Consider the following 13,220-nt stretch of genomic DNA (forward strand, 5'->3'; position numbering starts at 1 on the left):
AAGAACTTAATTCGTTCTGGAGGTCCGTTCTTAACCTGTTCTTAAACTGTTCTTAACCTGAGGTACCACTTTAGCTAATGGGGCCTCCCGCTGCTGCCGGGCCACTGCGGCACAATTTCTGTTCTCATCCTGAAGCAAAGTTCTTAACCCGAGGTACTATTTCTGGATTAGCGGAGTCTGTAACCTGAAGCATCTGTAACCTGAAGCGTCTGTAACCTGAGGTAAGGTAAAGGTAAAGGGACCCCTGACCATTAGGTCCAGTGGTGGCCGACTCTGGGGTTGTGGCGCTCATCTCACTTTATTGGCTGAGGGAGCCGGCGTACAGCTTCTGGGTCATGTGGCGAACCAGGGCAGCACACGGAAACGCCGTTTACCTTCCTGCCGGAGCGGTACCTATTTATCTACTTGCACTTTGATGTGCTTTCGGACTGCTAGGTTGGCAGAAGCAGGGACCGAGCAACAGGAGCTCACCCCGTCGTGGGGATTCGAACCACTGACTTTCTGATCGGCAAGTCCTAGGCTCTGTGGTTTAACCCACAGCGCCACCCGCGTCCCTGTAACCCGAGGTACCAATGTACAAATAAATTTTGCTGCTGGAGCTGCTCAGCAGACCCTTTTTGTAGCACTACGTTTGGCTCTTCCACCCTCTCACCCACACAGGCAGGGGCTGAACTGTCAAACGTTTCTGACGCCCCCTTCCTACTGCGATGCCAGCAAGGCGCAGGATGAACGGATGACTCAGCCCACGTACCCTCTCTGCAGCTGCTGGGGCTTCCAATTTGCACTTTTGTCTCTGCGGTGCTCCAGCCATACTGTGCAAGTGTCTGACGGCGCCGATGGGAGAGGGAAAGCTGGCTTCTTTGTTCCACAAGCATCTGGACAGCTCTTAAAGGCCCTCTTCTTGCAGAGAAGACCCACACCCCCTGTGGCTCGGCCATCCTGGCACCTGCAGTCAGCTAGGCTGGGCCCTGGCAAAGGGAAGGAGTCCTCACCAGCCCAGCTATGCTGGCTGCCATTCACTGCCCTCCCAACCAGGCTCCTGGATGTTTTGTTGCTTTTTATTAAGGATTTTCTTGGTGGCAGACCAAGACCCTAGTTAAAGGGGAAGGGGACGGACTGATAGGGGGCAGTATGGGGGACAGGCAAAGTGGCCGGCATGTATCCTGGCCCTGAGCTGAGCTCCTTGGAGTAAAAGCTGGCTGGAAAAGTCATTGGCATTTGTTTGGAAAAGTGCATGCCCTGAGCATGTGCAGAGTGCTTTCACCTCACCCCATCATCCCTCCATATATGCAGAGCTTCAGATCAGAAGAGAGAAGTTTCAGCCCAATGCGAATCCATGTCTGTTTTTTCTTTCTCCCCCCTCCGTTTTTTCTTTAAAGGGAGGGGAATAGGCATTGGAGAGCGAGGGGCGGGTAGAAATGCAGGACGTCTCTGACGCTGGGTGAAAACAGAAACCCACACGGTCCTTCCTCCGCTCGTATCTTCTCCTGCAAACTCTTGCAGAACGCAGAGAAAGGCGCGAGCGAGAGGATCCACTGATGGGCGGCGATTGCGCGCGCCAGGGAGAGAGCCGGCTTCGGAGAGAGGCGCGCCGCGCGCATCCACACGAACACGCGTCTGCAGCAGCAGCAGGAGGAGGAGGAGGTACACGCAGTGGCGTAGCGTGGGGGGTGCAGGGGGCCGGCCTCACCGGGCGCAACATCTGGGGGTTAGGGGGCGCAAATCCACGGGTTAGGGGGCGCAAATCCACGGGTTAGGGGACGCAAATCCACGGGTTAGGGGGCGCAAATTACTTGCTTTGCCCCAGGTGCTGACAACCCACGCTACGCCACTGGGTACACGTGGAGATCTTGACGGAAGGGTAAACGCACGAGGCACAGGGGAGGGGGGCGTGTGGGGTTACTTCTTCACCATGTCCCTCTGCTCCCGGGACAAGCTGGACTGGAACCATCTCGCTCGAAAGGAAAGCGGAGTGACACCGCTTAGGCAAGATTCGGGAGCGGAGGGAGGTAGAGCTGTAAACGGGCAGCCGGCCGCCGCGCCCCCTCCCCGCATCGGGACACCTGCGCCTTGGCTTTTTCTTTAGTGGGGTGTGAGCGTTTCTGCCTCTCCCCTCCTCCATCCCATGAAGATGAACGTGTGAGTGCTTCAATAACACGAATAATTCATTCCAATTGTCTTTTGTGCTACTGGGGACCGTAGGAGCCAACGGCTGGGGCCGAGGGGGTCTTGGACCCCCTATAAAATATTTGAGGGGTCCAGCCCCCACCCCAAAGTTGATGGGCATTGCCATTCAAATGATGTGCATGCACGGTGTCATGTGATTGATTATGGGTGGGTGATGCTTACCTGCCCCCCTCCCAAATATTTTATTCAAGTTGGCACCCCTGCTGGAAACTGAGGTAGCATCTTTTGAGGTGCATGAGAGAGACTCCCCGGGGTTTGTGTGATGTATCCAAACCCACCAGGCGGAGGACATGGAAGGAGTGGCCTTTTAACCGCAGGACCAGCAGCCGAAGTGGGAGCAGCGGTGGAGTCAGGGTCAGTCATCACAACTGGTCACATCCAGTTCCAAGAACGTGCAGGTGATTTCCCCCACTGTCAAGACTTTTTGGGGTTGGGGTAATGTGAATTTGAGGTTGAAGGAGGGCCCCCTAACCCTGTATTAGTTGTAACCTAACCAAGGGGGGACACTCTTCTGCCCACTGAGCCCCGGGCAGAAAATCAGGCAGGAAATCTCCAGTTACAGGATTGTGTGTGTGTGAATGATGTATTTGGGTCCCCAGAACCTGTGGTTATACCTGTAAGACAGGAGCCCATAGTAGAAGCAACTACTGAATGGACAAACCAGTCTGTTTGTTAAGCTAATGGTCCTAGCCAGCAGCCTCTTAAGAATCCTATTTACATGTCTAAATAGTTGGTCAAGAATAGATGTGTTGTCATAGAAATACATAACTAGTGAGTAATGCTTTTTTAGAAGGAGGGGATAAGCCTTCCCCACCAATGTGGTTGGATACCAGGTCATCCGAGATCAATAGACCAGGGCCCTGTGTGGTGTAATCTCACCTAGAGCGGGAAAGACACAGGGGCTGGCCTTGCACTCTGTGCTGAAACCAAAGCTATGGTTTTTGGTGGCGGATTCCTGAAAACCTAGTGGGGCAGCGAGATCTGATGCTCTGCGCCCTTCCATCTTATGCTCACATTGTGTTGGTGTTTGTGTGTGTTTGTGTGTGTGTGTGTGTGTGTGTGTGTGTGTAAATAAAACCATATATCAAAAAGACACCACAGTCTCTTGTGACTTTCATTCCAAGGGAAACTTAACACAAGGAAATTGCTGGCACCCTTGAAGTTTCTCACTGTTTGGATATTGGGCTGCATGGAACACTCCTTTATCTAGAGCACAGTTTGGTGACAAAAGCCAGCAGTGGCTACTGGCTATTATGTTTATGCCTTAACTCCTTAACTCTGAATGCCAGTTGTTGAGATTTGCAAGCACGGAGAATACTGCTTTGCTCAGGTCCTGCTTCTGAGCATAGCTGTCAACTTTTCCCTTTTCTTGCAAGGATTCCTATTCGGAATAAGGGAATTTCCCTTAAAAAATGGGAAACGTTGACAGCTATGCTTCTGAGCTTCCCATTGGCAACTGGTTGGCCACTGGGAGGACAGGATGCTGGACTAAATGGGCCTTTAGCCTGATACAACAGGGTTCTTCTTATGTTCCAGATGTTGAAGCCCAGCTCCCATCAGCCCCAGCCAAAATGGAAAATGTTCATGGATTATGGGACCTGTGGTTCACTGACATCTGGAGGGTAACACAGATTTTCCATTCTTGATTGCACTAAGGAACCATAAAATTTTGTTAGCTGAATCTTTGGAATCATGTGGTAATATATCCTACCACCACTACCATCACCACCACCAAAACAACCAACAATTTATTATTTATACCACGCCCGTATGGCTGGATTTCCCCATGTTACGTGCTTTTCATTACCTCTAATGAATGGACAGTTTATGGCTGTTGACTTTGGTAGCTGGCTGTTCTTTTAATGTAAGTGGGAAGGACACACATAGCTTGGTGGTAGAGCATCAGCCCTGTTCAGTCCCTTACTTCTCCAGGAAGGGATGGGAATATTCCAGCTGAAACTCTGGAGAGCTGCTGCCCATCAGTGTAAATGAATCATTGATATATGGCAACTTCCTATGTTCCTAAGTCCTTCATTTGTCTTCCAGGATGTCCAAGAGGCAACTGGAACATTTCCTCTTTAGAGTGCTCTAGATGGCACCCAAGACAAGACAAGAAGAACCATGTACAATGGAGCCAAGCTGCTGAGTCTCCTGCCAAAAGATGAACAACAGTCTTTCAAGGTTTATCCCTGTACACACCAGCATCAAACCATAGAGCTTCTACTGAGGAAGGAGGCAATTGGCATTGTTTCAGTTTGGGCTTTGAGACACAGAGTTGGCGTTCATCTCCGGCACATAGGCCTTCTGCTCCTTTGAATGGCCATGTTGGATTTTCCTTGGCTCACCAGGACAGCTCCATCCCTTGCCCAGGGCCCATCATGGCACTTTTGCTGGACAGAGTCCGCGACTTGTCTCCTGGCCTCAACATATCTCCTGGTCTTCTTAATCCATGGATACTAAACCACTCTCAAAGGGATTGTGAGCTAGAAACAGGCTGTGGTGAGCACATGCTGGCTGCTGGCAGCAGCTTCCCGGGGCCAGCTGTCCGCTTTGTGCTGCCCACCATTTATGCCCTTATTTGTGCTTCCGGTGTTCTGGCCAATGGGATGGTGATTTCGGTCATTCTGGGCTGCAAGCAGAAGGTAGTGTCCGACATCTACATTTTGAACCTGGCAGTAGCTGACTTACTCTTCTTGCTTGGTATGCCATTTGTCATCCACCAACTTCTGCAGGAACAAGGCTGGGTTTTTGGAGACTTTCTCTGTTGGGCTGCGACCACCATCGACCTCAACAACCAGTTCAGTAGCGTGGGCATTGTCACTCTGCTGTGTGTAGACAGGTAGGAACCAAGGTAGAAGAGCGGGATGAACATGGTATGCTAATTCAGAAGCGACTCAGAAGGAGCGTTTGCTTTACAAGCTGAAAGTCCCTGGTTCAGTTCCTGGCATTTCCAGTGAGAAGGATTGGACTTCAACAATCTAGTGCTTTCCAGATATTTTGGACTACAGTTCCCATCAACCCCAGCCAGCATAGTTGTTGGCTGGGGCTGATGGGAGTTGTGGTCCAAAACATCTGGAAAGCACCAGGTTGGCAAAGACTGCAGTAGGAGATGGTAAATATGTTTGCCTGAAATCCTGGAAAGTAATTCAGTGACACTGGGCCCCTTTGCAGCTGGAGTGCCATGCTTGATCTGGAAGCAACCAGCTGTTTAGGCCTGATTTATGGGAAAGTTATGGCACAGGCAGTAAAGCGGAATAAATTATTGCTCGTATTAACTGTCATTTGGAGAAATCCTTGATATTTGCAGATGTTCCTTCCCTCTTAAATTATATCCCTGTGGTGTAGAGGCTAACAGATGGATCCTGCAAGGACAAAACACTTACTACCCACTACCCAGTAGTGTGAAGTCCTCGCTGCCCTTTCTACATTTAAACACATGGCTTATTACTGTCAATCTCATTTATTTGTGTGTATTAAGCTATAGGTTTAAGTTAGCTTCGCTAGTCTTAATGTCAGCTGGGAAGGTTTGTCTTCCCTTCTGTTAAATTTGCAGAAAAAAGGACAGCTACTCTACGCCTCGTCTCCTTTGTGGAATGTGCCGCCCTGTGTCTCCTGTATCCCTGACGCCAGTTCATTTCTCTTTCCAGGTACGTGGCAGTTGTGTACTCGTCCACCATCGGCCAGAAACGGACCCTGCGGTGCACAACTCTGATCAACGCTGGTGTGTGGGCTGGGAGCTTGATTCTGGCCACGCCTGCGATGCTCTATGCCCGAGTGCACTGGGACAACAAGACTGAGATCTGCCTCCTTGACTTACCAGGTCCCCACAGTGTATATTGGTATACCCTGTACCAGTCATTGCTGGCTTTCCTGCTCCCCTTGGTGGTGATCACTGTACTGTATTCATTGACTCTGCAGCACCTCTTCCGTGCCATGCGCCGGGTGCATAGGAAGCCATCCGCCCGCAGCCGGAAGGTGACCCGCATGGCCCTCACAATCATGGCTGCCTTTTTTGTCTGCTGGACTCCGTACCACGTGCTGCAGTTGGTCAACCTCAATGCCACACCCTCTGCCACCTTTTTCTATCTGTACCAGGCTACTATTTGCCTCAGCTACGCCCACAGCTGTGTCAGCCCCATCCTTGTCATTTTCTGCACCGAGTTCTTCCGCGAGAGGATGGCCCAGTCCAGGTGGGGACGAGGAACAGGAGGGGATGTGGTGGAGAGAAAGGGCTATTTCAGTAGAGGGTGACTTCCTGTTGTGAGAAGTGATGTAAATATAGGGGTTTAGCTTTTGCTGCCCAACTCCCCATGGGTCTCCGAGTACCCTAACTCCATGATCGGTCAGAGAAGAATGGTTGGAGGCAGGATCCAGTGAAATCAAGGCAGATATTTATTTTTCTGTTGCAAAAGAGTTTCCTTCCCTCCTTCCAAGGAGAGAGAGACTCTGAACAGAAGTGTGCAGGAACCTTTAAGGACTTTTGACATTGCCCAACCACCTTAGCCAAAGACCACCCCAAAATCGTCATACATACATCATAGGAGGTGGTCTACAGCAGAAATCATGCCAGGATACCTGATAAGGGTCGCTGGTTGCATTACCTGGGCAGCCTGGCAATTCTTTCATGATCGTTAATACTTTAGTTCCTGAATCCAGGTCACAGGCTCACCCTATTCATACACAAATACACCTTTAAGTCAGGATTTGTAAGAGAAAAGACAATGGGGAGGCTTTCCCCATTTGCCTTCCTTCCAGCAGGGAGTATTTGAGGTCACCAGGAGAGTCAGAATGGCTTCAGGATTGCACTCCTGTACTATTTCAGACACATGGATTATATATTTAGATATGTGTGCATTAATGAATATATATTTGAGACCTTAAAATTCTTCTAACAGAAGGATGCTGCAAGCTTTATTTTAAGGGTGAAACAGGGAGGGGGAATCTCAGTCCAGCCCTCAGGACTCTCTACAAGCCACGCCACCTCTCCACTTGACACATCCCTCCCCAGTCCTGCTTCGCACTCCCCTGGAGTGCTTTTGCCCGGACTGGAATGTATCCTTGAACTCTGACACTGCTTCTTGGCTTGTGGGGAAGGAGGATAAAGAGGGGGGTGTATGAATGGAAACGAGCCCAAGGTAAGATATCATCACCATCATCACCATCGTCATAGTAATAATAATTTGTATACCGCCCTATACCTGTAGATATCAAGGTAATTCACGGCATAAAATTACAATTAAAAAACCCCCCAAAACGCATCATAAAAATAAGAACAGAAACAAACCAATAATTCCCCCTACCACAACACATTCCAAAGCTCATCAGATGTCAGTCAGCTAAAGGCCGGGCTGAAGAGGAGCGTTTTTGCCTGGCACCTGAAGGTGTATAATGAAGATGCCAGCCAAACCTCCCTGAGGAGAGCATTCCACAAATGGGGGGCCACTGCAGAAAAGGCCCGTTCTTGTGTTGCCACCCTCCGGACCTCTTGTGGAGAGGAGGCACACAAAGACGAGCCTCAGAGGATGATCTCAGTGTCCAGGTATGTTCATATGGAAAGGGGCAGTCCTTGAGGCATTGCAGCCATTTTGTTGCTCTGCCCATTCTTGCCTCTGCCTGTGGCCCTTGGAAAATTGCCCAGCAGGGAATGTGGCCCTCAGGTTGGAAAATGTTCCACACTCCTGCTGTGGAGAGTGACCTGGGCAGAAGGTCCATTGAACACAGCAGAACGTTCTCCTGAGTCAAAACACACAGGATTGCTTTATGCACATCACTTATTAAATAGATAATGCTTGAGAGATTATCTCTTTTTCTTTACAGGTATTGCAGATTGTTTACCAAGTGGAGGGCAATACGAGAAAGCCATTCTTTATCTATACCAGAAATGACAGCTACGATGTACAGTCCAGAAGCAAGCCATGCTGCGTCTCCATGCATCGCCTACCCTCCATTTGCAACAGAGATGCCTTTGTGCTCTGTAACTGAGGCCACCAGATTCAGTGTAGTTGTCAATGGACATGAGGAACCTAGTGGGTTTTGAGGACCCGCTTTGATTTGGTTTAGATCTCAGCTTGAAACATTGGCACACCCTGAAGTTCTGGAAGAGGATTAAGGTGGTGATGAGGGAGAGATACAGACTGGAAGACTCCTGGTTTTGGAGGGCTGTTGTAAGACCATGGCAGCAAGCGGAAAAACTGTTAGTGACGACTAATAAGACAAGGGACATTGAACGAATTAAATGAAACAATAATTCACTTTGTCTGGAAGTCAATGCGCCTGTTCTGTTTCAGTCTACAAGAACAAATTAATCGTCCTGTAAATATCATTTGTCGTAATATCCGTCCTCTAATCTATTGACTGCTCTTGCCAGGGTGTTCCCTTGAACAAAAGAGAAATCTATCAAGTTGATGGAACTTCTATACGATGGACACATTAGACCAGAGCACTTAAAAGTGCTTACCGTATTTTTCGCCCCATAGGACGCACTTTTTCCCCTCCAAAAATGAAGGGGAAATTTGTGTGCGTCCTATGGGGCGAATGCAGGCTTTCGCTGAAGCCTGGAGAGCGAGAGGCATCGGTGCGCACCGACCCCTCGCTCTCCAGGCTTCAGGAAGCTATCCGCAAGCCTTGCAAGCCCGGCGGGAGTTCCCGCGGGCTCACAAGGCTTGTGGGCAGCAGCCTGCAGCCCCGGCGAGTGTCCGCAAGCCTTGCGCGCCCGGAAGGAGCTCCCGCCGAGCGCGCGAGGCTTGGGGCGTCAGCCTGTCGCCCGAAGCACGGGGAGCCCTCCGGAGGGTGCCGCATGCTTCGGGCAGGTGTGTGCAAGGCTTGGGGCGGCAGCCGCGCGGGGGGGGATAATTTTTTTTAAAATTTCATTTCCCCCCCCAAAAAACGAGGTGCGTCCTATGGGCCGGTGCGCCCTATAGGACGAAAAATACGGTATTTATCAATCTTACCTGTTAGTTGGCCATGTTCAACCAACCTGATCCTAAAATCAAGTTTCTCCTATCACAATTCCTTCTGTTACCTTAGTAGTTCTCGCGTGGTCAGAGTATGAAATGAGGATGTGCTATCTGAAATTCACTCATGCTAGGTTTGCAAAAAGGTTCGCAATTTGCAAAAAAAATGGTAAACAGATAAGTGGCTTTATTCAATCCATACACAGAGCAGACCTTTTGCAATTAATGGCCATTACTAACTTAGGCTGATTAATTGCAATAGATCTACTCTGAGTAAAACTCAGTTGGATACAACCCAAAGATACCCTGCATCTTACATTCCAGTGACACATTAACAACTAGTGCCAGGGGATGCTTTCCCCCTCCTCTCTCCCCATTCCTTTTCCCTTGTGTGTCATGTCTTTTAAACTGTAAGCCTGCAGAGGTGTCCTAATCTTTTCTCCATCTAAATCCCTCCCCTTAGCTTCTGTTAGGACAAATCTACAATGGTGACTTATAACGTTAAGAATACATTATAAAAATGTGACACCAGAGGACGCTGTAGAGCAGTGATCTGTCGCTGATGGGAAATTGCATTGGGAGGAATATTTTTCTTAAAGTGTTGGGTTGTTTTTTAACAGCGTTTTCCAGATCAGTGTAGATCCAGCCTCAGTCTCCTTTGGTAAGGAATACGCACAACTGTATCTTTCCCGTTACAGGGTTAATAGCAGCTTGCGGGGAGGTGTTGGGGGGTAGATTGTAATCCAGGGACAAAGAGATAAAAATCCTCCCCTAGGTCTGATGTTCGTTAAAATCAGAGCTGCAGCTTGTGGCTGCTTTAGACAGTACAGTGGTACCTCTGGATGCGAACAGGATCTGTTCCAGACCCCATTCGCATCCTGAGTAAAATGTAAGACGTGACAGCGCGTCTGCGCATGATCAGGTCGCGTTTTGCCACTTCTGTGCATGTGCATGACGTCATTTTGAGCGTCTGTGCATATGTGAGTGGCGAAATCCGGAAGTAACATGCTCCCTTACATCAGGGTTGCCGCGGAGCATAACTTGAAAACTCTCAGCCTGAAGCACATCTAACCGGAGGTATGACCGTAATCGTATACATATCCACTCTGAAGATACAGGACAGAGGAAAGAAAGTAATTCCTTACAGAGCACATAATTACACTGTGGATTTCAGTCTCAGAAGAAGTAGTAATGTCCACCAACTTGGATGGCTTCAAACGAGGATTAGACAACTTCATGGACGATAAGGGTACTAGCTCCAATGGTAATGTTGTACCTTCTCTATCAGAGGCAGTATGCAGGAAGAGTGCTGGTCCTGCTTTTGTGTTGGGAAAAGCATCTTTGTCTCCAGGCACTACAGTTGTCTGCAAGGGATTTCCACATGGTAGGGTTAATGTGATAATTTTGATGATAACAGAATGCTAAGAATGTAGTATGGGCTCTAACACTTCAGCCTACAGGTGGATGATGTCGTTTTTTAATGCTCCCATAAAAGGGGGGGGGCACTCCTTGCAAAGAGGAAATTAGCACAACGGGTAAATGTCTGCTAGAAGTCAGTTAGAATATGCAAGTTTTCTATTTGCAGGTGATTAAAAAAGAAAAAGTGTGGGGGTATTAAAAAAACTGTTGCAGGTCTATTATACCACCTCAGGGGGAAAGAACAGTCATGTATTCCAAACGGTGCTGGAAATGGTTTGAATGCAAGCCATCAATGATAATGATGATGATAATAACGTTACAAACAGGAAACTGGGACTTATGTTCACATGTGGTGGGGGTGTAAATATGTACAATTTTTTTTGCGAAGGGTGTTTAAGGAGATAACAGAAATCACTGAGTTAAAGCTGATCGAAAGTCTAGAGGTAGCATTATACCAATTTATGATGGGGTGGAAGATAAACAGTCTAGGAAGGAATGGCTCACAAATTTATTGACAGCTGCACCAGTTATTATAGCTAGGAAGTGGAAGGGGCAAGGTGAATATAAAATGGAAGAATGGTATAAAGACGTGTGGGATATAGCTTTTAATAAATTAATGTGCTATTAAGGTAAGATAGGGAATATGCAGGAGAAATGATTTTGAGGCGATACGGAAGGTGTTTGTAGAATTTGTACTGTTAAAATGGAAAGGGGTCAAACTATCGCAAGAGGTGTTGAAATTTTTGGAGGTTGGATAGTTACAATGCAATGGTCTCGGGGGTGGGGTGGACGTTTTTATTCTTATTTATTTATTCTTATTACTTTGTCAAAATAAAAATAAACTTTTTTTAAAAAAATAAACAACAATAATGCAACCTGACACGTCTGCTCAGAAGCAAGCCACCCAGCGGGGCTTACTCCCAGGCAAATGGGGAATATGCAGGAGAAATTATTTTGAAATCTGGAACGTGTTTGCATAATTTCTACTGTTAAAAAGGAAAGCGGGTCAAACCACCGCAAGAGGGGATGAAATTTTGGGAGGCGGGATAGTTACAATGCAATGGTCTCGGGGGTGGGGTGCACGTTTTTTATTATTTATGATTACTACTTTGTCAAAACAATAATAAAAAAATATTTATTTTAAAAAAAGAAACAACAATAATTCAACCTCACACGTCTGCTCAGAAGCAAGCCACCCAACGGGGCTTACTCCCAGGTAAATGGGCAGAGCCCAATAAAGTTGCTTCCACTACGCGGAGGGATGTAGTAAATTCCTCGTCGAAGACGCTCGCCCGTTTTAAACGCCCAAGCGGAACCTTGCGGCTCCGCCGCGCCGGGAAGCTGTTCGGGGACGGACCCATTTCCGCGCCGGACCGGAAGTGCCCGCTGCCATCACTTCACCGGGTTGCCCCACCGAGTGAGGGTTGCCGTGACAGCTGCGGACTCTCCAGTCGGAGTTCCCAGGCGCTCGTTGCTTGGAGCGGGAGGCTGGTCGCCCGCTCGCTCGCTCGCTCGGCCGGCCTCGCCGTGTCCCCCGGCGTCTTTCGACCAGGCCTCTCCTCCGGCCTCGGGTGTCTTCCATGGAGCGGGCGGCCGCTATGACGGACATGTACGACCAGGCGCTGCTGGGCATCTTGCAGCATGTGGGGAACGTCCAGGAGTTCCTGAACATCCTCTTCGGCTTCTTGTACCGAAAGACCGACTTCTACCGGCTCCTGGTGCAGCCGGCCGACCGGCTCGGCTTCCCTCCGGGGGTGGCCAAGTGCATGGCGCTTCGGGTGAGTCCGAGAGGCTGGGGGCTCCTCGCCCATCTCCCTTGCCCCTCGCTCAAAATGAAGAGTTATTTGTTTTTGTTTCATACGAATCCTTATTTAGGTAGCCATTTCCGGGAGGTTTAACTCTCTCTGTCAGCAAAACAAAACAAAAAAGCAGCACAGTCCCTGCTGGGCATCTCTGAAGACTCCATAAAGATTTATTCTGGAATAATAATAATAATATATTTATACCCCGCCCATCTGGCTGGGTTTCCCCATCCTCTCTGGGTGGCTTCCAACAGAATACTAAAAACATGATAAAACACCAAACATTAAAAATTTCCCTAAACAGGGCTGTCTTCAGATATCTTCTAAAAGTCAGGTAGTTGTTTATTTCCGTGGCTTTTGTAGGTGGAAGGGAAGCTTTAGTCCACGAAGCCGTATGCTATGGAGTTTCTTGTGGTGGGTTCTATGGGAGCGGATTGTTTTCTGTCCATATACGGGTAAGGAATTATACGGTGTTTCTTGAACAGTTACAAGGTAGGTTTGCCTTTCAGAACAACAACAAAATGCGTCCAAAGTCGCTTGGAGACAAGTGAGTATGAGGCGTAATAAAGAATAACAAATCAGACCATTTTTTAAAGCTCTGCAGTAGTCAATCTGTTGTTTATACAGATATTTGTTGCACTGTGAGATGTTTCCCCCCTGGCTTCAATGAATTTAAGGTTATCTTTTTCCACCCTCGTTTTAATAATCGCAGCATCCCAGTGGGGGTACATTAGGCACAGCATAAGAGAAGGGTGTGTGTGTGTGTGTGTGTGTGTGTGAGAGAGAGAGAGAGAGAGAGAGAGAGAGAGAGGAGAGAGACAGGCTCAAAGTGAGCTTCATGCCTGAGTTGGGTTTCGAA

General features: G+C 48.5%; 2 protein-coding genes across 2 annotated transcripts in view; both read left to right on the top strand.

Annotated features, from left to right (window-relative positions):
• The first annotated feature begins 1,840 nt into the window (after positions 1-1,840).
• LOC308574190 (melanin-concentrating hormone receptor 1-like) lies at positions 1,841-8,443 on the top strand. Its single transcript, XM_081171769.1, has 5 exons — positions 1,841-2,139; positions 3,724-3,809; positions 4,234-5,026; positions 5,835-6,377; positions 8,005-8,443. Exons 3-5 carry the CDS (start codon positions 4,566-4,568, stop codon positions 8,222-8,224), a joined length of 1,224 nt encoding a protein of 407 aa, XP_081027895.1. The 5' UTR covers positions 1,841-2,139; positions 3,724-3,809; positions 4,234-4,565; the 3' UTR covers positions 8,225-8,443.
• A 3,497-nt stretch (positions 8,444-11,940) lies between these two features.
• Positions 11,941-13,220, top strand: part of NUDCD3 (NudC domain containing 3) — a 53,833-nt gene continuing 52,553 nt past the window's right edge. The window contains exon 1 of the mRNA XM_081171809.1: positions 11,941-12,337. Within this exon, the coding sequence (XP_081027935.1) occupies positions 12,140-12,337 (198 nt within the window). The 5' untranslated portion in view covers positions 11,941-12,139. The remainder of the gene's footprint in view (positions 12,338-13,220) is intronic.

Source organism: Podarcis bocagei (genome assembly GCF_964188305.1).
Source record: "Podarcis bocagei genome assembly, chromosome: 15".
NCBI lineage: Eukaryota > Metazoa > Chordata > Lepidosauria > Squamata > Lacertidae > Podarcis > Podarcis bocagei.

Bases quoted from the DNA above. Each gene is read 5' to 3' on its own strand.
- LOC308574190 (XM_081171769.1), top strand. From the start codon at position 4,566: ATGGCACTTTTGCTGGACAGAGTCCGCGACTTGTCTCCTGGCCTCAAC. The intron at 5,027-5,834 runs GTAGGAACCAAG...TTCTCTTTCCAG, and splicing joins ACTCTGCTGTGTGTAGACAG to GTACGTGGCAGTTGTGTACT. The intron at 6,378-8,004 runs GTGGGGACGAGG...TTTTCTTTACAG, and splicing joins GAGAGGATGGCCCAGTCCAG to GTATTGCAGATTGTTTACCA.